The sequence below is a fragment of the Colletes gigas genome, unplaced genomic scaffold (assembly GCF_013123115.1).
Source record: "Colletes gigas isolate AHSC1104 unplaced genomic scaffold, ASM1312311v1 Colletes_gigas_Sc00038, whole genome shotgun sequence".
Taxonomy (NCBI): domain Eukaryota; kingdom Metazoa; phylum Arthropoda; class Insecta; order Hymenoptera; family Colletidae; genus Colletes; species Colletes gigas.
Genome location: NW_025106667.1, coordinates 590,201 through 618,144, shown reverse-complemented (window position 1 = coordinate 618,144; position 27,944 = coordinate 590,201). Strand labels below are relative to the sequence as shown.

At 34.5% G+C, this 27,944-nt stretch overlaps 5 protein-coding genes across 8 annotated transcripts in view; 3 read left to right on the top strand and 2 right to left on the bottom strand.

Annotated features, from left to right (window-relative positions):
- LOC122402663 (breast cancer anti-estrogen resistance protein 1) overlaps positions 1–10,541 on the top strand; it is a 129,359-nt gene extending 118,818 nt beyond the window's left edge. The window contains exons 5-10 of one of the 2 annotated variants that reach the window (XR_006259535.1): positions 2,347–2,647; positions 6,280–6,632; positions 6,773–7,065; positions 8,385–8,765; positions 9,301–10,038; positions 10,122–10,541. Coding sequence is in view for 1 of the 2 variants with exons in the window: in XM_043405633.1 (XP_043261568.1) it covers positions 2,347–2,647; positions 6,280–6,632; positions 6,773–7,065; positions 8,385–8,765; positions 9,301–9,588 (1,616 nt within the window). In the remaining variant the exon portion in view is untranslated. Of the gene's footprint in view, positions 1–2,346; positions 2,648–6,279; positions 6,633–6,772; positions 7,066–8,384; positions 8,766–9,300 lie in introns of both variants that reach the window. The other variant, XM_043405633.1, reaches the window with a different exon arrangement.
- A 760-nt stretch (positions 10,542–11,301) lies between these two features.
- On the bottom strand, positions 11,302–14,513 carry LOC122402662 (N-alpha-acetyltransferase 11). Its single transcript, XM_043405632.1, has one exon. It carries the CDS (start codon positions 14,379–14,381, stop codon positions 13,827–13,829), a length of 555 nt encoding a protein of 184 aa, XP_043261567.1. The 5' UTR covers positions 14,382–14,513; the 3' UTR covers positions 11,302–13,826.
- A 1,289-nt stretch (positions 14,514–15,802) lies between these two features.
- Positions 15,803–16,965, bottom strand: LOC122402661. The gene has a single exon (XM_043405631.1). It carries the CDS (start codon positions 16,674–16,676, stop codon positions 15,921–15,923), a length of 756 nt encoding a protein of 251 aa, XP_043261566.1. The 5' UTR covers positions 16,677–16,965; the 3' UTR covers positions 15,803–15,920.
- A 3,321-nt stretch (positions 16,966–20,286) lies between these two features.
- LOC122402619 (TOM1-like protein 2) lies at positions 20,287–24,054 on the top strand. Of its 3 annotated transcripts, XM_043405553.1 has the most exons (9): positions 20,287–20,522; positions 20,781–20,950; positions 21,229–21,510; positions 21,582–21,851; positions 21,978–22,275; positions 22,340–22,460; positions 22,536–22,665; positions 23,145–23,195; positions 23,390–24,053. In XM_043405553.1, the coding sequence occupies exons 1-9, from the start codon at positions 20,465–20,467 to the stop codon at positions 23,585–23,587; spliced, it is 1,578 nt and encodes a 525-aa protein (XP_043261488.1). In that variant the 5' UTR covers positions 20,287–20,464; the 3' UTR covers positions 23,588–24,053. The 3 variants fall into 3 exon arrangements, with proteins under 3 accessions (XP_043261488.1, XP_043261491.1, XP_043261490.1); XM_043405556.1 differs by lacking the exon at positions 23,145–23,195 and having other exon boundaries at positions 22,536–22,566; positions 23,390–24,054; XM_043405555.1 differs by lacking the exon at positions 23,145–23,195 and having other exon boundaries at positions 23,390–24,052.
- A 1,618-nt stretch (positions 24,055–25,672) lies between these two features.
- LOC122402611 (MAPK regulated corepressor interacting protein 2-like) lies at positions 25,673–27,845 on the top strand. The gene is made up of 6 exons (XM_043405531.1): positions 25,673–25,852; positions 25,946–26,030; positions 26,290–26,408; positions 26,657–26,725; positions 26,888–26,941; positions 27,086–27,845. Exons 1-6 carry the CDS (start codon positions 25,801–25,803, stop codon positions 27,154–27,156), a joined length of 450 nt encoding a protein of 149 aa, XP_043261466.1. The 5' UTR covers positions 25,673–25,800; the 3' UTR covers positions 27,157–27,845.
- The last annotated feature ends 99 nt before the right edge of the window (positions 27,846–27,944 follow it).

Here is a 27,944-nt window from a genome sequence, read left to right as displayed (position 1 = left end):
ACAGTTTAAACGAGTACTTAGGGTCATTATCTTGCTGCATAATAAAATTTATGCCTATTAACCACCGGCCCGATGGTACAGCGTGTTCCTCGAGTCTTTATTTTCCATTACACAGGGTGCCCCTGTAATCGTGGTTCTACGTGAAAAAATAAGTCGTAAATGTAGAAGAACATTTTCTCAAAAAATAGTTTCTTTCAGAGATAATCGATTCTGAAAAGTAAAAAAGTTATTTTTATTATTTTTTAATTTTTAATTAGAATTATCTGTTGTCCGGAATAATTCTAGTTTTCTCAAAAATTCAACTTCTCTGCTATTTGTTTTCCGTTATATTTTCTGATACAACTTTTTCTTCCACACATTTTATTTTACTTTAAACAATTGTTATATTTCTACTGTTTATATTATATTGTTTATATCTCCTACCAATTTTCATTGAAAGTTGTTAAAATATTTGAACACATTGAATTCTTTCAAGTTTGATCAAATACTTGACTCGGTTTGAAAAAATGAGTTTTGCCTTGGTTTGAATTTCAAGTATTTGGAGACTCGAGGTAAAACTCGCACGAAACTATATTCGAATTCTACCGCTCGAGTCGTTAGCTTTCTCGAGTTTCCGGTCTGTGGCCTTCCTCACTCGCCAGCAGAGGGCAACATTTTCTCGCAAGCACTCGACCGACCATTCGTTCCTATATATGAGCCGTTTATTTTGAAAGTGGCCTAACTCCATTTTTCAATTTTTTCCCGGTTACCATGGTTACATGTACAACTTCATGTTATTTATCGGTAAAGCATTTCAGGTTGCTTATATTCCGAGCAAATATGATGATTCTTGACACGTAAGTTTTCAGAGTTAGTTCAATAATTGAACCGTGTAGTTTGAATGTGGCCTAACTCCATTTATACTTGAATCAAGATATTTAATGTTTACATGTACGTTTGGGATGATACTATTGCATCCAGAGGTGCTCAAGAAATAGTTTCATGCATCCTAAAACATGTTAAAAATTTAAGAAAAGACACATTATAGCTTACAGTGACATGTGCGCAGGGCAAAATAGAAACATTAAAGTAGCTTTAATGTGGTTAAAAATTGTATAGATCACAAATTTTTAATATCAGGACATTTTGGCGTGGTAGAAATGTCATTAAAAAAAAATAATTTACTGTTCGTTCCCTGGGATTATTACAAGATTATTAAAAAGTGTCGGAAAGGTAATAATTTTATTGCAAATGAAACGAGACAAGAAGATTTTGTATCAACAAAATTATTAGAAGATGCAATTTTTAAAAGGGTAAAGAATTCTGACGGAGAATCGATAAACTGGTTAAAAATATGTTGGATGCGTTTTGTCAGGAATGAACCGTATAAAATTTTCTATAAGACATCGATGAATGAGAATGAAAATTTTAAAGTCCTGAATTTATTACCACGTCGGGGTAGACCAAGAAAGTTTGAAAATATTGTATCGACACCACTGTAGAAAAATAACAGACAAATTACAACAGCAAAATTCAAGGACATAACTGACCTATTACGATACATACCAACGGAACATCATGATTTCTTCAAATCCCTTTCACACGCACAAAATGTAGACGAGTAGTAAATTGTTTTGTAATAAATTTATGTTTGTAATTTTGTACGTTATGTAATAATTGCCACTATTTTAATAGGAACTATAAATTTAACACCCTTAGATACACTTAAATAGTATGACTCGTTAGTATCCTATACGTATATTTTTAAATTCATTGAAACGCAAACCTTTAAATATCTCGATTCAAAATAAACGGCTCATATATGTGTGTACACTGTTTGATCAATCTATTGGATATCTCAGTGTCTAAGACAAGACCTGCTAGGGTTATCTTACCGATGAGTAAGCTGCGGATGTTTATGTTATAATTCTCAAAAAAACATAAGAAATACTTTTAAAGTAGGATACGAATTCTTATATTTAAGGGTTGAGATGACCCTCTAGAAAGCTTCTATTTCATTAATTCTGTCAATACAAATACGAATTAGATCCGCAGTCTACCGGGATGAGTCTGACTAAGTAAGACAAGACCTGCTAGGGTTATCTTACCGATGAGTAAGCTGGCGGATGTTTATGTTATAATTCTCAAAAAAACATAAGAAATACTTTTAAAGTAGGATACGAATTCTTATATTTAAGGGTTGAGATGACCCTCTAGAAAGCTTCTATTTCATTAATTCTGTCAATACAAATACGAATTAGATCCGCAGTCTACCGGGATGAGTCTGGCTAAGTGTCAGATCGAATTTCGAGGTTGGTTTTTACACTGTGATCAAAATTTCACGTTTCTTCTCGAATTTCTGTTCAGGACGATACACGATTGGCAGCAGAAGTTCGGTAGATAATGGCGGCGACGTGAACGAATGTTACGACGTCCCGCCACGAGCGATACCCGTGATTCCATCGCCAGCGAGCAGTCCGAGTCCTGCACCGTCTTGCTACGATATCCCGAGGCAACCGACCTCCTACACGCCGAACTCAAATTGCTCTGGAGGATCCGGTGTTACACCTCTCGATTGCTACGACGTGCCCAGACAGTTGCAGCCCCTTACACCCAGCAGCTCTGCGTCCAGCCTCACGAACGATGGATCTCTCAGCGGATCGAACCGGTACGTGCTACAAACAAATAACACTCGGACACTTCGCTATTATTCTAGTAATAACACTGCTCGCGTTTCTTTCGAAGAATATTAGAAACTACCCATTTTATCTAGAATTTAATTTCGGAACAATTTTAACGGGAGATTCTAGAGGCCTAAATAAAACGAAAATCAAGAATAAAAATTTGTTTGATTTGTTCATTGAATCATAAATCAAGGGGTTAATACTTTGTACGATCACCGTTTTTATTTATTTCTTGAGGAATTTGGCATTGATTAGAATATATTAATTTGAGGTTAAGTTCACGATAATATCGAAACCATACTATTACGTTTAGTCAACTGTTGCGAACTGTATCTATATACAATTCTTTATTACGGGAATTTAGAATATATTAATTTGAGGTTAGGTTCACGATAATATCGAAACCATACTATTACGTTTAGTCAACTGTTGCGAACTGTATCTACGTACAATCCCTTATTACGGAAATTTAGAATATATTAATTTGAGGTTAGGTTCACGATAATATCGAAATCCTACTATTACGTTTAGTCAACTGTTGCGAACTGTATCTATATACAATTCTTTATTACGGGAATTTAGAATATATTAATTTGAGGTTAGGTTCACGATAATATCGAAACCCTACTATTACGTTTAGTCAACTGTTGCGAACTGTATCTATATACAATCCCTTATTACGGAAATTTAGAATATATTAATTTGAGGTTAGGTTCACGATAATATCGAAACCCTACTATTACGTTTAGTCAACTGTTTCGAACTGTATCTATATACAATCCCTTATTACGGAAATTTAGAATATATTAATTTGAGGTTAGGTTCACGATAATATCGAAACCCTACTATTACGTTTAGTCAACTGTTGCGAACTGTATCTATATACAGTCCCTTATTATGGAAATTTAGAATATATTAATTTGAGGTTAGGTTCACGATAATATCGAAACCATACTATTACGTTTAGTCAACAGTTGCGAACAACATTTAATCGTAAATTGAAATTGCCTAAAAATCTTGCAACTTCAGATTAAATCTTCGAGAAATCTTTAAAAACTTTACGCCGTGGTATTTTCGAAAACTTTCTGTGTTTTTCGAAGACGAATTCCGTTCCGTTCGTGATCGTAACGGCGAAGTTCAACAGAGTAATTCGAGAGTATTTAAAGCATCAACATCGAGTACGATGAACCGTGTGTACATTTGCTATAGTAACGAGACGCACAGCTGCTAGGAAGAGATTTATTTCTAGAAGCTTAAATACCGAACTAGTGCCAACAGCGGTCATTCCTACCACAGTTTCAGAGAAACTTGTTTAACTTCGATGATTAACACATTGATTACCACGTCATTTTTCACTAAGCTACAAAAATTAATTCCCGAGATTAGATGTGTAGTAGAGGTTATAGGAACAGACGATAAAAAACGACAGATGTATGTTTTAGGTTATGTTTGATATTGCACGAATCGTTGTATACATGGTACTGAACGCTATTCAAATTTCAACTGCTATACCAAAACAAAAGATGGTGTGCACGTTTGCCAACATGGGAATGAGAAACATTTCCAACAAGATGTTAAAGAAAATAAATCTAGATAGGATTCTTGAATTTTAATCACAGTATAATCACGATCATAGTCATCAAGAATCATTTTGATTCTATCATTTTAGATAAGTAGAATGATCGAAATCGTGTCAGCCTCTCATATTATTACAAATATATTTATTATATGCTTGAGGTATACGAGTAGACTGCCATACCGACCTGAAAATTCGGAGGTGATTTTAGCGCCCTCTTCACATGGATGGCGGTCAGTTGAGAAACTATTCACTGAATTCGTATTGATAGGCAAACAGCTGTGGATTCATTTCTGAATCTGTCGGTAACGTTTCGAATGACACGAAAATGGTAATGGGGTTTCGAGACCCCATAAAAATAGGCCGGAAAAATACATTGGATGAAGAATCTATGACGATACTCTAGAATCTTTGATGAATCAATGAGAATCAAAACTAACCTAGCGAAGAAGCTCTATATTTATGACGACCTACGCAAAGCGGATCGCAGCCAATTTGCTAATACTATTTAATTTTTAATTAATAATTGCATTACCCAGCTAAGAGTGATACGATTATTAATTAAACGGTAAATAATATTACCCAGGTCTCACCACGTGGAGGTTGCTGCGAATGGAGACCCGCCCTAACCGATTCCCAACCACCCTCCATTACTAAAGATCTTTTGTGACCAGCGATCGTTGGTCGAAGAAGCAATAAACGAAAGAGTTTTTGAGAAAGAATTTGCCTCTAAATTCTCATCAACAAAACAGAGAAATATACCAAAATATTGCCTGCCTGATGTAATGATTAATATAGAGAACCAAACTCCCTGCCTAACTATAAATCTAAATTCACTTATTAATTAATTAATAATTAATTATAAATCCTACCTATCTAATCATCTAACAAAATACATAGAAAATATATTCTTCTTTCTTCTATTTTCTATTTATCCCACGATGATTTCCTGAAACACGAACAATCAAACGAAATGGAAGAATCAACAAAGTACCTCCGTAGAATATTACGAGAATTCGAGCGAGAAAACAATATTACATTATTATATCCTGCAATATTATACATATCGAAGCTTGAATTCACATCGAACGAACAAATAAAAATAATAAAATAGAAATAAGTGGAGTGGGACTTACTACTTGTTGTCAGTACATAGGGTAGTTACCACTGGGCCAGCTGTAAAGTAAGAAAATATTCATATTATAGCAACGTCGGTTAGGCAAGCAAGGCAAAATCAGGTTATTGAAGCGAAATTGGTATCAAATAGATTAAAGGAGGGGAGAGAATTTTTAAACAGTTCTTACCGTTGGTCATCACCGTCCGGCACTGGTCAGTAGTGGTCAGTAGTGGTCAGTAGTGGTCAGTAGTGGTCAGTAGTGGTCAACGCTGGCCAGCAGAGGTCAGCAGCGGTCCCCAGTTTGTGGTCGCCGGTCGGAACGTTGGCGCATCTCGGCCATCACCGTGATGCTCCTGGTGGACAGACAGCGAATTAATGGGGGTTTCCCAAAATCGAGTGACCACTCTAGCTAAAATAAGGTAGCTAGGACAACGCGCGCGGAAGAGTACGAGGAGACACGTTGTTGATTTACGTTTAGTTACATTTGTTAACATTTTTTGAGAAATAAAGGAATATATACCCAAATATTCATCCACCTCGTCCTGAACATTATTGTGTGTATAGCCGTAGACGCTATAAGTTCTCTTCTGGCCATTTGTACACTCCCGAATTCGCAACAAGACTGAAGAATTCTTCGCAGTGACCCTGCTCATCTGTCTAAGGTGATGAAAGGGTGGGGAGACCAGTCAGAGCTAAAGCCTAAGTTAACAGATAAGACTGTCCTGTCTACAAAGAAACTATTTCGATTGGGCTCACCTCTTGACCATTTCTGGATCTTCACTGGCCAGCTGACCTTGATGTCAACCTCACTGCTGACCACCAGTGACCATAAGCTAGTCATCGTTGATCATCGACCCATTAAAACCATCACGAAGATTAAAGCCTCCTCACGAGGACCCCTTACAATTTGATAACTGTTTCAGATCCAGCCTCGCAGCTCCCGATTACGATGTACCTCGATCGCGTCTTCCAGCTTCTTCGTTGCCGTCCCGGCACAATACGCCCGTGCCTAAAACACCGACGCCTCCACCTCCGTCGCAAACCCAGCAGATCTACGACGTTCCGGTCAGCAAGGAGCTTCCCCTGGAACTCGACTCAGCGTTGGAAGGTCTGCAAAATCTGCAAACCGAGGCTTCGGCAGCGATAGCCAGGCTACTCGGTTTCGTCAGCCCAGGTTGGAGAACACCCCAACGATTAGATGCAACCTTGATGGATCTTCGACTAGCCGCTCTTAGGCTCAAAACGTCCCTGCACGACCTGGCCGAATTCGCAGAAGGTAAAACATCTTATTTGCAAATAAATAAATGTGCAATATACGGTAATGATTTAAATGATTTTCTCGAGGGAGAAAAGGGACGTCGAGTCCCAAAGGTGGAAAGGTTCTCGATTAAAGGGAGTCGCACGATCTTTGTACAGGCACCCTGGGGAACGCGGGCAAGGCGCCGGACAAAGGGTTGGCCTCGAAACTGCGACCCCTGGTCAAGGCCCTACGTGATTCCGACAAACTCGTGCAGGAAGCCGCCACTGAGCTGGACGCGATGGAATGGGACGCGGGGAAACTCTGTCGCGGGGGTGGCGATACCCCGACACCTACCAACGGGCCACCGTCCACCCTCCTACCACCCGTGCAACCGGATCCACTCGATCAGCTGATCGCGTGCGCCCGAGCACTCACGGAAGACGTTCGTCAGGTCGCCAGTTTCATTCAGGTGAGCATCCACTGCCAGTGTACGAAAGAACACACACACAAATTGACTCGTTAAAGGTTATATAAGATTCGCTATACAGGGTGTTCGGCCACACCTGGGGAAAAAATTTTAATGGTAGATTCTATAGGCCAAAATAGGACGAAAGTCAAGAATACTAATTTGTTGATGAAGGCTTCGTTAAAAAGTTATTAACGCTTAAAGTTCCGCACGTATTGAATTTTTTTCTCGAAAACGCGCAGGATTTTGAGGGTATGTCTATTCACCGAAAATGATTATAATTGATCTCAGCAACCAGAAATAATTTTTTTAGAGCGATTTAAAACTTTTTAATTTCGTCGAAAAATGTCACACCTCGAATTTTTTTCTCGAAAGTGGGTAGGATTTTGGACATATGTCTATTCACCAAAAATGATTGCAATTCACCCCTGCAACCGAAAATAATTTTTCCAGAAAGATTCGAAATTTTTGAATTTTGTCGAAAAATTTCGCACCTTCTCGAATTTTTTTCTCGAAAATGGTTAGGATTTTGGGGGTATGTATAATGACTCAAAATTATTGTAATTGATCCCCGCAACCGAAAATAATTTCTTCAGAAAGATTCGAAATTTTTGAATTTAGACGAAAAATTTCACACCTTCTCGAATTTTTTTCTCGAAAATGGTTAGGATTTTGGGGATATGTCTATTCACCGAAAATGATTATAATTGACCTTGGCGACCAGAAATAATTTTTTTAGAGCGATTTAAAATCTTTTAATTTCGTCGAAAAATGTCACACCTTCTCGAATTTTTTTTCTAGAAAGTGGTTAGGATTTTGGACATATGTCTATTCACCAAAAATTATTGCAATTCACCCCTGCAACCGAAAATAATTTTTCCAGAATGATTTGAAATTTTTTTATTTCATCTAAAAATTTCACTACCTACTCGAATTTTTTTCTCAAAATTGGCTAAGATTTCAGGGGTACGTGTATTCATAAAAAATGATTGTAATTGACGCCTGTAACCAAATATAATTTTTTAGCATGATTTGAAATTTTTTTATTTCATCTAAAAATTTCAGTACCTACTCGAATTTTTTTCTGAAAATTGGCTAGGATTTCTGGGGTACGCATATTCACCAAAAATGATTGTAATTGAGCGATTGATTTAGTCGCATATTAATTGCTTCGTTTACTATAAAATATTTTTAGAAATCATTTGTAAAATTCTACCCAACTGCACGAATAAAATGAACGAATGCCCCGGTACTTAGGATCGACACAGTCCAGTGTTACTTTTGGCAAAATAATCAAATTGACGGGATTTGTTTGCACCCAGGGTAACTCGACGCTGCTGTTCAAACGGTCGTCGATCATCTCGACCGGCAGCAGCAACAACAGCGGCGCCGGCGAAGATTACGATTACGTAAGTCTCGACTCAAGGGAGGTGGTCGAGAAGCAACGCGAGGATCTCAGGTCGACTCTGCCCCAGGATCTCAGGGCGACTCTGCCCCAGGAACTTCGTAGTAATTACGACCAGCTTATATCCGAGGCGGACAATGCGAAGATTCAAATGCCACCTACGACACCCACACCCATAGATCCCAACGACAAACAATTGCTGGCTTTCTACGCCGCCCAGGTGATCACGCATGGCAACCACCTAACTCACGCCATCGATGCTTTCATGCAAATTGTCGCGCACAACCAACCACCCAAGGCGAGTACCAAACATTTTTTCTAATCTCTGTTAACTTCGTACATGTATACTTGTAAGAGAGCATATCCCTCTGGCGGGGAATACGGGAACTGATTGTAAGAAACTCTACAAGACGTAGAATATATTGTAAACGTACAAAATTGCTAAATGTAAACATATTGAGAGCGTATCCCTCTGGTGGCAAGTGCGGGAAGTGATTTTAAGAAACTTAAATGCTAACAAGACGTGGAATAGCATATTGTTAAACCATTTCACGTAAATATCATTTGTACGAACTGGTGCAAAAACAAAATGGTTTCCGAACAATCTTTTCTTTCGTTCATTGCCAAACGAAAAGATATAGTTATTGAAAAAATTTCTCACGTTACCTTTAACTGTGACATGAATAACTATAATGTTTATCTTGTTAATATTCTCCTATATTCGTAGCAATAAATAATGATTTACAGAGAACTTGTGATTATTGGTTCATACATCGAATAAAATAAATGTTTTCTATTATTTAACTAACTATATTCGTTCGTTGTTTTAACAGGTATTCCTAGCTCACGGAAAGTTCGTGGTGTTAAGCGCTCACAGGCTGGTGCACATCGGTGACACGGTGCACAGGAACGTGACCAGAAACGACGTGAAAACAGACGTATTGAAGTGCGCGAACGCACTGTACGACGCCCTCGCGCAAACCGTGTCGAAGACGAGACAGGCGGCGCAATTCTTTCCGAACGTGTCCGCGGTTCAAGAAATGGTCGACAGCGTGGTGGACGTTTCTCATTTGGCGAAAGACTTGAAGGTCACGATGATTCGCGCCGCGCAGCAACCTTGAACGTTTCAAGATCGAATCCCAATTATCGACACGGAGGAAACCTTGCGACACGCGAGCTGAACAAAATCCGCCATTTTTCATAACGGGACATCGTATGCATGCAAGTTCCTCCGGTTAGGCTTGGAAATCCTGATGGTCGAAACCATTTCTGTTTACAGAAATATCGTTAAACGTAACAATGAGCAGCTATCAAACTTTTATACTCGATCGGTCGAGTTAAAAGTCGAGATTTTGATAAGAAAGAAAACGACTGACGAAGCAGGATACAAACTGAGTCTAGAACGCGACTTTTGATCGTTTAATCGACGATAAAACAAACTTGGACCACGGAAGAAGCGCCGACCACCACCTTTTTCGTTCGACTAACACGAAACTCCTTCCTCCTTTAATCGCAATAAAGAGTTCTCGAGGCCTATCGTTACTTAGAACTACGCAATTGCCAAAGCACAGGTATCTAGAATATAAGGGAACCTCTTTCGGGATAAGCGTCTTTGTAATGTACTTGAGAATATAGACGATGTAACCTTTTATAGGAAACATGTAACCGTGTCGTTCGTTAGCTAGAGGTGTGAAATAAATTAACGACGTAAAATGAAATTGTAGCATGTGTAGAACGTATTTGAAATGGCTCTTAAAATCGTCGATACGAGATTCATTTCGAACTGTAATGCGCCGTTGTCATTGCCAGCGTGTTAATTGTAATCGTAAACGTGTACCGTGTAGATAACAGTCGCAGAACGCAAACAGTTCTGTATTTGCGCCACTGATTTGGCACATTTTCATTTGTAAGAGTGTGCGAATACTACTGCCAAACAACTGCACTGGTTAACGTTGTATCGTTAACCTGGAAAAGTTGAAAAGAGTAACGTATTTCAAAGCGTCTAAAATAAAAAGAAACGATACAGTGAAAACTCGATAAATGTCCTCAAGAGCTGTTCCATAAATGATACACTTTTATCCCCACCACTAGGGGGATCCCCCTTGAACCAGTGAGGCGAAGTGTAACCGGAGACGTAGCGGCTTTCTTTAAAAATCTTTATTGCCTTCGTCATCTTAGTTTAAATGTCCCTGTCAGTGTGACCACACTACTGTACAAGAGGAAAGTTTTTTATTTTTTACTTTTTTTTAATAAAAATTTTACTATCATGTGGGGAAGATTTTTCTAATTAAAATGTGACTAAACACGATATAAATCGGCCAATATTTGTTACCATAATATTGAATTAAATATTGTGTACTCGTATCTTCGCAAGGTCAGTGGATTGGTACATTTATCGAACAGTGGTAGCTAACGAAACCCCCTATTTCATAAGTGTTGCAGTTTTTGATCACTTACGAAACGGTGGAACCGTTCCGTTTGAAAATAGCTACCTCCCGTTCGATAAACGTAGCCAGCACCTCGATGCGTCGTTCTTTGATATTTCCGAACATAGAAAAGGGCAGCACAAGAAGGATAAATAAAGAGAGAAAGACTCGCAAGTACAATATTTAATTCAATATTATGCTACCAAATATTGACCGATTTATATCGCGTTTAGCCTCATTTTAATCAGAGAAATCTCCCCAACATGATAGTGAAATTTTTATTAACAAAAAGTAAAAAATAAAAAATTTTCTTCTGTGCAGTAGTGTGGTCAGACTGACGCGTATATTTAAACTGGGGCGATAAATCCGAGTTTCAGTCCCTCTTTCTTCTTTAGCTACTGACTCTTTCTACGTTCGAAGCGTCGGCAAACTACAATCAAATTCGAAAGACGATTCTCCTATTCCGTAAGTGTTGCTGACCGGACCCGGAGTAGCGACATTTATCGAGTTTTCACTGTACTAGCCTAAAAAATTATCGGTGAAAAGAGCTATTACGGGAAGAAAATTTTCAAACCGACATTCGTAATATTAATATTTACACAAAGGTTTGACTACGTACAACGGAAATCTGTCTTTTTACAGGCCGATTTTGAAACGAATTTTTATAGAATTTTTATTGCCGAGGTACGACTTTTTCGTGCTAGACCTTTTTACAGCTCTTCCAAATGTATTCAATCAATTACAAACGCACACCGAGGATTGCGAAAAATTATGCGTTCGATTTGTACGTTGTTTACAATCGTTCCAATGATAATTCGATCGCACGGCGCTCTCCTTACAAGCGCGACGAAAACGGTAACTAAAAAACGATATGCGTTCTCGTACATTCGATTCAATAGTTATCTACTGTAGACGTTAGTTTCTTTCACGACGTATTCGAAACTTTCATGATCGGAAGGACTTAAATTTCTGTCAAAAATACACATACAGTCGCTTAAAATCATACACCTGGCGGTAAAATTTTACTAAGTTATTGAAACTCGTATGGAGGTATCTCAAATTCAATTTAATTTACCGAGTACTACTAAAGGTTTTTTTTGTATTGTCATATATCAAATAAAAAACCATTACGCTCCATACGAGTTTCAATGGCTCAGTACAATTTTCATGTTGCATTGAAAAAATGTCGGCTGAACCGCCATGTGTACGATTTTAAGCGACAGTCACTGTATCTCTTTTCGCTTGCATAGGTAATGAATTTGATTGTTAATACGCTGCCTTTATATCTTAAGGGGTAATCGACAACCGCACATTTGTAACGCAGCTTTAATATCGGTATATCTTTCGAAGTATTTACTTTTTCGCCTTTCGAGACGCAGCCTTTTTATCTCCTTTTTTTTCAAGGAGAATACCGGAGGATCGCTGAAACCAGAAGGCCGAATGTTTGAAACACTTTCAGACGATCGTCCATATTTAGAGTATTTACCATAATAGCTTATAGTTTATTTTTTAGAGTATATAATCGAGCATATCGCGTGAACACGAAACCTCGTTTACGAGACTTGTATTATAATTTATTAGCGAAATGTTTTTGTAAGATAAGAAGCATTAAGGCAGTTAGAGTTACTGTATATTTAGAATTTATACATAGTCGATACTAATAGGTGCTTACAATTCTCGTTGAAACATATTCCGATAATCGTGACATAATATTAAGCAAACAATTTCCTTTTATATTGTTTAAACGTAAGATATTGATATGCATTGTCGATCGCACGTGTAAGAAATTTTATCGTTCCGTAACGTTTTCTTTAATTTACCGTTTGTACATTGTACCTGTAACTCTTTCGTGCTGAAATATTTTCCAATTTAATGACGTTATGCATTAGAAAGGAATTTTACCGGTGGAATTCGTTATTCGTAACAATTACCAGTCGGAGTTTCGTATAAAACTGTAATTGTTCGAGTATCGTCGCGTAAAATTATATTGCAATCAGTGCTCGTAAACTTTACTTAACAGATCGACCAGGCTATATGTATAACGATTACTGAAACGTTTGTCATTTGGATTAGCGTATCCTTTGAACTGAATCGATTGTTACTTTAAGAGCGTTTAACGTGTACATAAGCATATACATACATATGTATATTATAATTATTCCTATACAATGTATACATAAATACAATGATGTATCAACACAGCGATGAAACAGAAACATTTAAAAATCGTGCAATGTCAAATCTTAATTTTTAAGCATTGAATTATACTCAAATGCGTAAAATATTTACAAATAGAGAGAAGCATTAGACTTGTTTTGAATAACATAGACACAAACTTTGAGAAATAAATGAATGCTAAAGTGTTTTCATCCAAAAAATTGGTATCGTCTTGCATTTAATTTGCTTGCTGAAATTTGGGTGATAATTTTGTATACTAGCGCGTTATTTGTATATTATAGTTCAATGGTTCAATAAAGATTAATTGAAAATATAAACAGGAAGTGTAAAGATCATAATCCTTCTCAGCTTACTTTCTTTATTAAGATTTATGGGCCCTAAATAACATGGTATATCAATCAACTACACGCAATTTCCATTGAAGTACATACAATAGTTTAAACGTCTCTCTCATAATCCCAGTATAAGTATTAACAAGTACACCCCTTTGTGGTGGCATATAAAACATTTCATATGTCTTGGATAAGGCTTGAATAAATACACATACTCTAGTATTTATGAAGTGTTCGTGATAATGTACAGGTCAAACATCCAAGCCACAAATGCTTGACTTAAAATATCTTCACGTATTTCTCATACAAATTCGTTTATGAAAAATACGTACAAGTGACACAGATTTAGATCCAAAATGTACGGAGCTAATAATGTAGGAAATCCATTGAAACCTACTTGTAGGTAGATTCACAGAGTCACTATTATGAATGATCGCAGCATCTGCCAATATGTGTGTGCGTATTACCATCTTTGTTCATTTTTTCTTTGGCTGCATTCTTTTCCATGTGAAAGCTGCTGAGATCCCGCTTCATGGCATAAGCATCTTCTCCGTCAGCATAATATTTTGGTTCAACTTCGGACACCTCAAATTGCAAACTGCTTGTATACAAATTTAAAGCTGCTCGATTGCTTCTACGCACATGTAGCGAAACATATTTTGCTCCAAAACACTCGACCATCGCTCTGGAAGCTTGATTCATAAGTTTCTGTGCGATACCAAGTCTTCTGTGAGACCTTTTCACTGCCAAGCTTGTAATATGTCCATGCGGATTGTCCTCGCAATCCTCCTCCATCTTGGCCAGAACGTAACCGACTATCCTGCCTTTTTCATCCTCTGCCACGTAACTTAATTGTGGCCAAGAAAGAGCATGATATAAATAATACTTCATCTGATAATTCTCAGGCAAACATTGTAAATTACAATGTTGTATGTTCAACAGATCATCCGTTGTTGCACACCGTATATTTATAGACATTTTTATGGCTTAAAACGTAGACACACAAATAAAAAACTATAATAGTCAATTTCTTCCCTTGAATATTCCCTTATATGTCGTCGAGTTCTCTTATTGTCTTCAATTTCCAGAGTCTCAGTCCCTGCGAATTTTCTTTATGCGAGATCTACCATTCTTTAAATCATTCACCGATGAAGATTCGGTCATTCCATCCAACAGTTCTCGAACAAATCGGAATCGCGAAAGGAAACACTTCCAAACTAAATACCAACCTGTAAAAGAACACAGAAATATGTTCACAGAACAAGAAACTAATAGCAACTAAATACTTTATATTAAAATAACATATTGAATATAAAGCGTGTGTAATTTCATGAAACGTACTGGCTAAATAACAGTTCGTTAAAATGTTAATTCCAACGAAAACAATAATCAAAATAAACTGAATAATATGAGGACGGATGCAAAGGGATAATATAACAAAATTAGAGAGTTTTTCGTTGACGGTTCGTTCAAAACGGTAAAAGACAAAAGGGAGTTTTCAATTTTTACAATCGCAAATAATCGACAATATTGCGCATACACGTGACGATAGAGGTTAAGTATGTAGTCAAACTCTCCTACTATACCTTCGACTTCGAAACTATATGACTACTCGACAGCTCGGGTAACAATGTCTCGGAACTCTCTGCATATCGCGTAGCAATAACAGAACGTTACTATCTGTCGTTCTTACCCAGCAGCACCAGGCCAAATACTATGAGCAGACTCGATATCACGGAGAAGGCTGCTAGGACGATTTCCTGCATTATTAAATCCGTACCTCAACTACGAATATACTAACAAACTTCTTGGGATGACGTACGCGGGAATAGTGACATAACCTCTTTCTGTTTCTTGCTTTCCTGGCAAGAGAAATAAATTCACCAAATATAGAAACACGAGCGACAAATTTAACACGACTTCGGCACGTAAAATCACTTACGTTTTTCGATCACCGATAACACGCCATTTTGAATCACGACGAAGCTTGTGTCAGTACAGGTTATGAATTCCCCCCAGCCAATCAACACGTCAGTTTTATTATCGTTATTCAACGAAATGCAAAATCATTCAGGGATATCTTATGTAACTTACCACAGTTCAACAGTAAATGTTTCGTTCGTCAAAACAGCATCGATCACACGTATACTCGATAATAGTCAAAATGGACTATGAACTTTTCAAATAGCAGCAACCAAAGCCGACAGGAAATAGTCATACCTCGAACTCGAAATATGTACGCGCAATCGCAACACGCCCGGAAGAAACTATCGAAGCGGCTTTATTTAAATTTTCCGAATTTATGAAAAATGTGCAACAGTTAATCAAATAGTTTAAAAGTAAAGAAAAGTACAAGAATATATACAATACATCAAATTTTCTATTTAACATGATGTGTAGTATTTTATTGCTGCTATATATACGAAGTACATTAATCGGTAAAACGAAATATGTGATATATTTGTATCATATAGCAATTTACTAAGTGTATTCACAACAATATCAGTATATGCATATTCAATTATCATCTTCGTCAAATTCTTCCAAGTGACCCAATTTAAGTTGTTTCAAACGATCCACTTTTTCCAAACGTTTCTCCTTCTTATTTTTCTTTTTTTGTTTTTGTCCAACAACATATTCCGGCATAATAATTTTACTGCTTCTAAAAACTGGTTTATCATTGTGTTCAATAACGATCGATGTATTCAGTGTTTCTACGGCGTCACGTTCAGGTTTTTTAAATTCAATATCTGAAATTGCTTTCACTTTCTTGGACGTAAACCCTGTCTTAGTTTGATCATTTCCGGTTGACGCAATTTCATCTACGTCCATTTCCCTTTCTCCGTCGATTTGTTTCAACGACCTTCTTGCTTTTAATTCTTTTAAAAAAGATAATGCAGCCCTTGTATTACTCTGTTCTGTCATATCATCGTTAGATACATCATCCAAACTATATCTCATCCATTTATGAGGATTTCTGTGATAATCTGGTACACTTCTATTAACTGCACGCGGTGCTGGACCTTCGGGTCGCTTAAAAATACTCTCTTTACCACGAAATCTTTTCAATTCACTTTTACGTTTTTGACCAGCTCTTAGAATTATAGACTTATTTGATTCGTCAATAGCCATATCTACATCTGTAGACTCAATGACTGATTTAGTTCTGTTGCATTCTTGTTCTGCGTCTGACAATCTGTCAAACAAAAGCTTTTGCCTATTTGCAAACGCAGTATCACCGCCATGTAAAATAAAATCTCCAGAAGTATGCATTTTATTAAATTATAATTCGAATTACTTCTTTATTAACGTGTCAACGTTAAGTCCACATGTAGTTTCAAAATAAAATTGTTAAAGCACAAATAAAATTGTTAAAACCATGTATACATTTAGTAGAGCATTCTAATAGGTTAGAACATCTAACATTACTTTTTTGACCAACTTTTCAACGTTTAGTGAATCCCAAAATTACTTATTATCGTTTTACGAATGTTTAATAGATACATATTTAACAAATTAACAATACAATTGACGTTAAACTATGTTTCATGTGTGTCGCCATTTTATATCGAAATCACCTATCGAGATACCACCTATGCTTGAAATTATTAATTTCCTAACACGTTGTCATATTATTTACGAATGTTACTATATAATAATATACTATTTTACAATTCTGTATGCGTTTTATTAATAAAGGAATATATGTAAAAATAAAAACTTATTTAAAAGTAACAATATTAATGGAATACGACATTTCGAACTTTCTATAAGTAGTACGTTTCATATGACAATGCAATTGGATGCAAACAGTGCCTGTAACGTGTAAATAAAATTTAAATTACGCTACGTTTTCTATGTATGGCCAGAGACGCCAGAAAAGCACCGTCGGGTGCAACTCTCCATGCCAGATACGCGTACTTACGTGACCTCGTGGAGTTTCGGAAAGTCGACAAAGGCAAACTGACGCATGCCCTCTTTCTCGATTCTCCGAAGCTGCCCGAAGTAATTTCGGACCGCCTCGTGGGAGTCGAGAAAGAAAAGCTCACATTTGCCTTCTCGCTCTTAACAACTGAAATCCGACCTCCCGTCAACGGCATACGATTTGGATTCTCGACTGCCCAGGCATTTTTACTTTCCGACCTATGTAAGCGCACATAAGCAAAGTACCCATAATGAAAAAAAAATTTTGTAAAATTTATTTTACGGAAATACACGTTTTAAGACCTCCTGATCATATTTTAATTATTGAAAAAAAAGAAATTTCTTTTATTAGTCCCATGTATGAGCGCACATATGTATATCATTAATACGATTGAGTATAAATAGCTGAATGAATTTAAATGAAACTTTACATTTTAGTTTTATATTCTCATTTCAAAGTCCGGTTAGACTTTGACTATAATCAGTCCATGGATAATAATGATTGTACCTCTTGTTTCATAGTTGTTCCGATATACATATAGGCATAATGTATAAAAAATCTTTTAAATGTTTCGTACAAATCTTAGGACGAATTAAATTTTATGTAAAAAAAATTATATAAACTTTTTCTCTATCTTCTCTAGAAAAGAAAAAATTAAATGAAATCTTATACATTACATGCTTACTTAAATCGCATTGAAAACGAATACCACAAATGTTTTAGAATAATGTGCAAAATGTGATTGCGATTTTCGCTAAGACAAATTGAAAACTCGGTTCTAACGAGGAAAAGTTGGATGGAATGGTACCCGATTTTGGGTTAGGTTTTACTTTGAGATATTATTAAAGTTATTACAGGTACTTATCTTCAGAAATAGAACTATGTTCACCACTAATCAGCGTGGCGTGAATGATAAGGTGTTTGCTGCAAGTTCCGAGCTTCTTCTGCTCTGCAGGTTCTCGAACCCTGCAAAAACAAATCCTTTTTTTTTATTTTTTCAATCATATTTTAATCGTACACTAAATGTGACATTATATTTTTGTCTGAACTTCGAATATTTTTTTTTTTAAGTTGAATTTAACCAATTACATTTAACATATGTTATTTTCAATGTACAAAGTACATGAATCTGGATGGTTCTTTTTGTAAAAAATTTTTGAAATTTTTGTTTCATTATGGTTTTTGCTTATATACGCCTACATAGGTCGGAAAGTAAAAAATGCCTGGGCAGTCGAAAATCTCGGCTCGAGATTATGCGTGATCGAATTTCAGCTGTGTTGAGAGCAAGAAGGATAGACTCACATTCGCCGCCTTTCTCGAATCCACGAAGCTGTACGAAACGCCAGAACTCATATACAAGGTGGTTGGCATTAGTGTGTGTAAGTGGAAGGGCAGTTCCCTTTGGACACGGGTCTGCCGTCTGATAATACTGCACTGTCTTTTTCAATCCCTCCCATAGTCAACTCACATGTATTTACGTACACACTACAGCTGGCTGCCCATCAATCCTAATTCAGTGCCTAGTTTCTCAACTGACCGCCATCCATGAGAAGAGGCCGCTAAAATCACCTCCGAATTTTCAGTTCGGTGTGGCAGTCAGATTCGGCCGCGAAAGTCCATAAGGTGAAAGGTCTATTCATATATTTCTTTGCTTTCACCACAGACGACGTATATGACTCCTATACCTCGTCTGTGCTTCAGATACAAAGGGATATAACTGGGTAAAACAGTTTTATGGCATTGCCTGCTAACTCATGTTACTGTTCTACAATGAAACGCTATGTTTTGTACCTTTAAAAATATTCGACTATGTCCTTTTAAAATTTAAGATCCAACCCATACTTTGTATTAAACTGGCAAACGGGATCACCTTTCCTTTGTTTCTAGTTAATTCTATTTAGTTCGTCATAACAAATTGATACGGTTATCTCAAAACAATCGAGGAAAATCATTATTAATTAATTTCTGCTATTATTAATTCTACTGTTTTGTTTATGTTATAAAAGTAAGAACTCTTCTTATTGAAAAATGCCACAGCGTGCACAATACTGGTAAAAAGTGGAATCTCATTTTAATTTATTAATTTTCAATCTTAAAGTATTTTGATTTTCAAAAATCGTATTAATAATATACATATGTATGTGCTCATACATGGGAATAAAAAAAATTTCTTTTTTTTCAATAATTAAAATATGATCAGGGGGTCTTAAAACGTGTATTTCCGTAAAATAAATTTTACAACATTTTTTTTTCATTATGGGTACTTTGCTTATGTGCGCCTACATAGGTCGGAAAGTAAAAATGCCTGGGCAGTCGAGAATCCAAATCGTATGCCGTTGACGGGAGGTCGGATTTCAGTTGTTTAGAGCGAGAAGGCAAATGTGAGCCTTTCTCTCTCGACTCCCACGAGGCGAACCGAAGTTACTTCGGGCAGCTTCGGAGAATCGAGAAAGAGGGCATGCGTCAGTTTGCCTTTGTCGACATTCCGGAACTCCACGAGCTCACGTACGCGTGATCTGGCATGGGTGAGTAGGGCACCCGACGGTGCTTTTCTGGCATCACTGTATTAGAGTCGGATGTAACTATATGCATATTTTACTAAAATGTAAATAAAAGTAAAATTCAGGAATTTGATACAAGTTAATCTTCCATCGACAATTATATTGATTTTAATTTATTCCTAAAGTAATTGTTATAACATTATAGTTAAACAATTATTTTAAAGTTTTAATATAATAAAATTGTGGGATATTGTTTGACTCTTAATACTGATCTCAAAATACTGTTTGACAATTTATAAACGCTTAATTCTTTTTGAATCGTGAAAGTTATTTTAAACTTGTCTTAATTTAAAAGGTTTCTTTTACATAGTAGTAAATTTGCATACCGAGAATAAAATTACGACCAATCATAACACAATACATGCAGAGCCGTATGTGATTGGTTGAGGTTTCTGACACTTTGACGTCTGCCTTTATCGTCGTGTGGGGTCATATGATACTGTCATTCAGAGGAATAGGAAAATTGTAAATTATCATCATATATTGTTTCTATCAAAATTTGTAACGTGCCTTATATATGCACAAGTGAGTTAAAATAACATTAATCTTAAAACAGTTTCGTATATTGAGCAACAATGTCATTTTTTGGAGTGAATGTTAATCCGTTTTCAACACCAGTAGGCCAGAAGATAGGTAAGTTTCTTATTTACCTTTATGAAGTATTTTACGTTGATTAGTCGAATACAAATTCATAATCGGTTTATAAGTTTCAGTCTTAGAAATTATTATTTACGTATTAGTAGATATAAGAATTTTTATATATATAATTTCTTTCTATCTATCTATGTATAACTTCAAGCATCTATAATATCATGATTCATAACTTATAAAACATATTCTTTAAAAGATAATTAATTAATAGTATATATCATTATTATTTATTTATTCTAGAGCAAGCTACAGATGCTAATTTGGCAAGTGAGAATTGGACACTTAACATGGAAATATGTGATATTATAAATGAAACGGAGGATGGGCCAAGAGACGCAATTAAAGCAATTAAGCGTAGGCTCAATCATGCTGCAGGGAAAAATTATATTATAGTCATATATACCCTTACTGTTAGTACTTAAATATTTGGTAATATTTATATTTTAAACAAGATATAGGCTATACATTAAAGTTATTTTATACAATTAAATAATGATACAAGGTATTTATTTCTTGATTTAATTAGTTTTTCAAAATTTTCTATTTTAACGTTATTTAATATGGGTTTAAACCATATTCGATTTACAAGCTTCATAACTTATCAAGAACAGATTATTAATTAACAACAAATGCTCGTAAAAATAAAAGTTCATACATGCTTTTACACAAAATAATATTAATGTACCAGGTATTAGAAACATGTGTAAAGAATTGTGGAAAACGCTTTCATGCTCTTGCTTGTTCGCGTGAATTTGTACAAGAATTGGTTAAATTAATTGGACCAAAAAATGAACCACCAACAGAGATACAAGAAAAAGTTTTAAGTCTGATTCAAACATGGGCAGAAACATTCCGTCATCAACCACATACTCAAGGTGTTGTGCAAATGTATCAAGAACTGAAAGTAAAAGGCATACAATTTCCAATGACTGACTTAGATGCCATGGCACCCATTATTACTCCAGAAAGAGTAAGATTATTATGATATAGAATATAACTAATCAAATGATATTATATCCCTTATTTTTGTTAATGTTGCAGAGTGTACCCGAGTCGGAACAGAGTATTATAAATGTGCCTACAACCGAACAGCAATCGGTAACTCCTTTAGCAACGCAAATTCAACAACCTCAAAATCCATCATCGGGACAAGTAGTTCAGTTGAACGAACAACAATTGGCTAAATTACAAAGTGAACTTGATGTCGTACAAGGAAATATGCGTGTATTATCCGAAATGCTGGCATATTTTACAAGCTCAGATCAAAGCAGTAATCAACAACCAGACGCTGCAGATCGTGAACTTTTAACTGTATGAATATAGTTTCTGTATTTTCTAAAGAATGGGAAAAATTTGGTTTTTGCTGCGAAGAAAAATTTAATTTGTACGATATAAAACATTTATCTAATATTGTCTTAATAATTTTAATGTTTATAGGATCTTCATGCTACATGTAAAGCGATGCAAGTACGAGTTGTTGATTTAATTGGAAAGTTAGCACACGATGAAATGACAGCAGAATTATTACGTATTAACGATGAATTAAATAATTTGTTTCTGCGTTATTCACGTTACACGAAAAATAAAGCCGTAGCTGCTAGTACTATTTTAGCGCAAACAATCGGTCATCCACAAAATATGGATTCTACTTCATCGACTACTAAACAGGAAGCTGATTCTCTTATAGATTTATTTGATGAAACTGATGCTTTGGAAAAGCAAATGACAGGAATGGGTAAGTGTTACATAATTTTAGCAGACGGAAGAAATACTATTAACATTTTTGTATCGAATAACAGGTATATCTGAGAACGGTGATAAAAGTAGGATAGATCGAAAAGAAAAAAAGGAAGGCGACAGTGATGAATTTGATATGTTTGCTCAGTCACGCAATGCATCTTATGAAACTACAAAGAACAGGTTCCTAGTATTAAATCGAGTTTCGAATTTCTTAAGAATTATATATCAAGTAATACTAATTTATTTTCGTTACAGTGGTAGCAAATATGAGGACAATTTGGAACAGGTGAGCGGAGGAAGTCTCAATACAGCGATTCTCAATCGCAATAATCCTAAAAATCCCCAGCAGACTGCTTCTACAGTTGCTTCTACTACTGCTACTTCTGTGCGTAATCCCTATCCTTACTATACTCTTTATTAAAATACATTAGCTAATATCACTATTTAAGTAATATTGGTTATTTATTTACTTATAAAAAATACGTTTATTACAAGCACTAAAATATTTTTACCAATTTTTATTAAACCTTATTACGGCAGTGCTATATATTTTAAAATAATTCAGTTACAAATTTATACAAAGAGCTTTAAAATTATCTGCCCTAGAGAAAGGTAAGAATGCTACAATTTAATCAATTTTATGACATTTTAAGCATCGTACTCTCATTAATTCGATAAATCCAATAAGAAGTTGCTGCTTTCCTTTACTGTATAGCTTTTTAGAGCATGGAATGTTTATTTTTTTTTTTTTTTTCTTATATTTCTTTACGCTTTATTTTTGCTTACATAGATGCATATATTTATATGTTTTGCATTTTATTCGATGTGTTCGTTTTTATTTTTGTCCTTTGTGTTAATATTTAGCTGAACCGGGAATCTGAATTTAATGAAATGGCAGCCTGGTTAGATCATACGGTGAGTCATGCGTAATAATAAAATCAATTTGAAAAAATAAAAATCAGAGGGAAATCTTACTTTAATTGTGTAAAAATCTTTTAATGTCATTTAGTGTACCTGAACGTAAAAAACTAAAAACTTCTCGAACGATGCCACTTGTTGTAACTTATGATTAAATTGGAAATTTTAAGCAAAACATTCTTTTTTTTTAGCCAGGAGCACACGGTGATCAAGAATCTCTAACATCGTCCGAATTTGAACGTTTCTTAGCAGAAAGAGCTGCTGCGGCTGAAGCTTTACCATCCCTGCCTACAACAACTGCTGCCACTGGAAGTACTACAAATTCTGGCAACTCAAATATTCAACGCCAAATTAATAAAGATCAAGATAAATCTTTATTTGCTCTTTAAGTACTGCTTTAACATTTAAGTTTCTTACAAAATGTAGAAATTAATATTGGGTTGATACGATCATTAGATACCCCTGTCTAAGAGATCAATGTTTCTAATAACACTTAAAATTAGAGCACTGACAAAATGAATTAGGAATAAAGAAAAAGAAAAGGATAAGGGAAGGGAACGTGCTTTGCGCTTACATGTACTTAAGAATGTAATTGACACTACACGATCGTAAATTAGCATTTCTGCATGTTGTAAAAATTTAATAACAATGAATAACTTATTTTACAACTAAAATAATCGTTATGCGTAAACATTATATAATACTGATTTAGGAATACTAATTTATGTTATATGTATATAAAGAACACATTGTATCCAGAATAACATTTATATCACAATGTGTTATATCATGCCTTGAAGCTATATAAAAATTATAATATAATTGCATTTTTCAAATTTGCAGATTCAAATGCAAAGGAGTGACTATTTCATTAAATAATTGACTTTATCAAGCTATAGGTGGAAGTATTTTTCTATGTTAAATTTAATTGTGTTTTGTTTATTCGATATTCTGTATAAACATGATATGTATTTACTATTATAGTACTTTTGATTTTTATAAAAGTATTATTATGATAGAGTAATATATTATTATTATTGCTAGAAGTGTTATAATTATGTACTGATATTGCAAATAATTAATATATTCTGAACTTATAATATAAGAATACCATTGGTAATAAGGAATTTTATGTGAATTTTATGTTTGTGATTTTAAGTATTATCTTATTTTTTAAAATATGTCCAATACTATAAATAGAATTAACATTCTTCAGATAATTTAAAAAATGTGATAAAAATTTGCCAGATAGCAAATTACACATTAGGTTCTAACATTTGATTTTATAAAACTATTAAGTACATCACATCCTTTCTACCAATGAATATTTTATTTTAATATCAAATAGTAAAATATTTTTGCTAAAAATATATTACTTTTAACAAGCAGTTCAAAATCATCATAGTAGTGAACATATTAAATTCTATTACCGTAGAACGTATAAAACACAGCACTTTCTGTTTTTATTACATCTCAGATATGTTTGTAAATCAGATTTTAAATCAAATTTCCTTATGTAAATGGCACTGATGATTCATATGTGTAAATCCAAACAAGCTTGTAGGTAGCATACCTTAAGAGTTATTATTTTGTTTTATTCAATCGTTTCAATATTGCATGTTATTGAAAGAATTGTAATTTGCACGAATTTCTTTGTGCTTTTAAAATTACATGTTTGTTAAACGTTATAGATCATTTTTTTCATTTGTAATAAACATTTTCTAATGTTCCAATATGTTAATAATAGTTTATTCATAAAAAATGCTAATCCTTGTATCATATAAAGATACGAAATCGCAATTCATAGCGCTAGGCAAAGTAACAATATATATATCGTGCAGAAAAGTAGTAGTGCGTTATATTTGGGATTATAATTATATAAATTAATACTTGATAGTATATATTTAATTATTTCCTAAAAATGTTTAATTATAAGAAAATTTGAAGATATTTACTTATAATAAATATTGAGTTTGTAACAAAATGATATCTTTATAGATTGAAATTATTTCGTTCTTTGCTAGTAAAATACGTTATCAAGTATCATATAAGAATGTACGAAAGAGTTTTGTAACAACGAAGGTTCTATTTTTCTTCGATAAAATTTTTATTTTTATTAGTAACAAATACATGATTATATAATCTGCTTTATAACAATATTGGCATTAAAAACGACTAAAGAAATAAATCTGAATAATTTTAAAAAAAATCAATTAATACTTAAAATGAATTTACGTAGTTATACCTTCGTTAAAAACAGTAATAAGTACATTGCTAATTGTTTAAATCAATCGTGATATCTATTTAGTACGCAAGTAAGTACCTACATTGGAATTTTTCAAATTGGTTCCATTGATATGCATATATGTGCCCCTGAATGTATATTATTGCAGGCGATACCACGAGCTAAGGTCACGTGGTTCAACCATCGTGTATTTCATGCTGATCTGTTCATTTCAACCCGTGCGGTTGATCTGTTCGGTGGTGTTTGCGGTTCTGTGTGAATTGCTTGATTCTAAACTAAGAATTTAAGATAATTCTCGGATGGTCTGGTGTCGCAAGTTAAGTACGCAATTATTATTGTGCTCTTCTCACGAGGAACATGTATACTGTATCAAAAGGACCTAGCAAAATTGTCGCAAAGACACGAAGAGGTACTTGGTAGTCGAAGTAGAATTATATTTAACATGCATTTAAAAGTGTAAATAGTTGTGACATCGGGGTTATCGAACGTAATAATTTTCCAGGAATTAGTCAAAATCTCGAGAGGCTGGAGACCTTGCGCGATTTAACAAGAAAAGCAGATCCTGACGATGACCACGAGACCACCCGGTAAGTAGTGCCCTAACCCCGACCTAACCCTACTTCGTTTCTTTTCTCCCTCTCTCTTTGTACTTTAAGCATTACGCAATTCATAATTTTCCGATTGAAACAAACAGATCTAATCTCTGTGTCATAATTTTCAAAAAATACTAATTACAATTCACGAAGTGTCAGTATGCAAATATGTAATTTAAAAAAGTTTATATAATATAGTATAGAACATTTCTCTATACTTATGCAAGTAGTAACACCGATGTTGATTTCGCAGCCATGTGCCGAAGCCAGTCTTTCACATGAATGGAAAATCTAAACTCAGTTCACAGAGGCATCAAATGCAGGAAGTTATAACGCCGCAACACGAGGAACTTATTAAATTTGTTTACGAATGTAGGTTGAAAATATTTAAATGAAATACGTTATTGTATAACACATACACGCACACGTTCTTGTATATAAATATATATTCCATATATATATATATACATCAATTTATAAAAGAGAGGAACAAAAAGAATAACTTTGGATTTTCATTCAATAAAGTGTAAAGGAATGCAATTTATCCAACGTATAATGCATAACATACAATATTATATATTTATGTAAAGTATATTACGTTTATGGTTTTTACTTATTAGCATGGAATCAAGTGAATACAAGGCAAAGAAGTGAATCGTCAGATGGTTCAGATTGTTCAGAACCCTCCAGTAAGTAATATTTAAAAGTACTTAATGAATTTTACATATTTGTTTATTTTTCAAAATATACGCAGATATTTATAGTCTTGTTTATATACAAGGCTGAATGTACATAGTCTTTAAAAGTTTATTAAATGTCTAAAATTGAAATTGTCATTTTTTGTATTTTAGGTCCTAATTCTATAGTATATTATAATGATGGTGAACCAAATGATACTCTTCAAGGTGAACTTGCTATTCTTTCTTTTCAAATATAAATAAAATTATTTCCAAAATGTTAAATGTTACATGATTATGTACTAATTAGTTACAGCAAGATATCGTCTGCTAGAAAAATTTGAATCACTCAATTCAATTATTATATTTCAGATTTCAAACCATTTGATTTGGAATCGTGGTGGGGTAAACGATTATTTAACAATATTACAAAGTCTCTTTGAGGAAAAGAGAAGCTTGTAAAAGTTCTGAAGATAAATATTGAAGTAGTACAGAATGGCAGACAGTGCTAGAAATTAGCCTGTTTCCCGTTCTAAATGCAATCTAAGAATCACTGAATTATTGCATAGTGTTAAACTCGAAGTTTAGAAACGAACTTGGTTTGCTAAATATTACAATTGGTGAATTTATATTCTCATATAATGCATACATAGTGTATTCATTGCAATGGATTACGTATTTTTTTAATAGAACTGTTAACAAATTTTCTTAATATATGCGAGGCATCGAAGTTGAATTTAATTATTGAAATTTTTGTACACATGTGTATGTATATACATAGTACAGTGTTTTTTTTTTTTTTTTTTGAAAAATTTTAACAAACCCGCGTTAAAAATGATTTGCATAGATCGAATATGCATTTTTATCGACAGTGGTATTGAATAAGTGATACAACAATACAATACAAATTAGATTTCTTCATATTTATAAAGATGCTCCAATTTTAACCAATGTAAAAGTGTACAGGAACTTTCTTTAAATATATAAAAAAAAAGTGCGAAATTCAAATTGAATAACAAAATTTATGAAATACAGGATATGATCACCAATTTTGTTATTAGGAAACAATTATAGGTTTTTTAAATACTGAAGGTGAATATATAGTTCATAAATGCATACCAAATAGAGTTAAGTAAATACAGCAATCGCTGCGTGGTATGAATGCAGCGTGAAAACAATGAATTTTTAATCATAGAATGATGTACATATTACATGCATTGTTTGTGTGAAT

Excerpts from the sequence above, each read along its gene's own strand:
- LOC122402662 (XM_043405632.1), bottom strand. The coding sequence starts at position 14,381 with ATGTCTATAAATATACGGTGTGCAACAACGGATGATCTGTTGAACATA.
- LOC122402661 (XM_043405631.1), bottom strand. The coding sequence starts at position 16,676 with ATGCATACTTCTGGAGATTTTATTTTACATGGCGGTGATACTGCGTTT.
- LOC122402619 (XM_043405553.1), top strand. The coding sequence starts at position 20,465 with ATGTCATTTTTTGGAGTGAATGTTAATCCGTTTTCAACACCAGTAGGC. Across the intron at positions 20,523-20,780 it reads ACCAGTAGGCCAGAAGATAG|AGCAAGCTACAGATGCTAAT; the intron begins GTAAGTTTCTTA and ends TATTTATTCTAG. Across the intron at positions 21,852-21,977 it reads CAGATCGTGAACTTTTAACT|GATCTTCATGCTACATGTAA; the intron begins GTATGAATATAG and ends TAATGTTTATAG.
- LOC122402611 (XM_043405531.1), top strand. The coding sequence starts at position 25,801 with ATGTATACTGTATCAAAAGGACCTAGCAAAATTGTCGCAAAGACACGA. Across the intron at positions 26,409-26,656 it reads TATTAAATTTGTTTACGAAT|CATGGAATCAAGTGAATACA; the intron begins GTAGGTTGAAAA and ends TTTACTTATTAG. Across the intron at positions 26,726-26,887 it reads AGATTGTTCAGAACCCTCCA|GTCCTAATTCTATAGTATAT; the intron begins GTAAGTAATATT and ends TTTGTATTTTAG.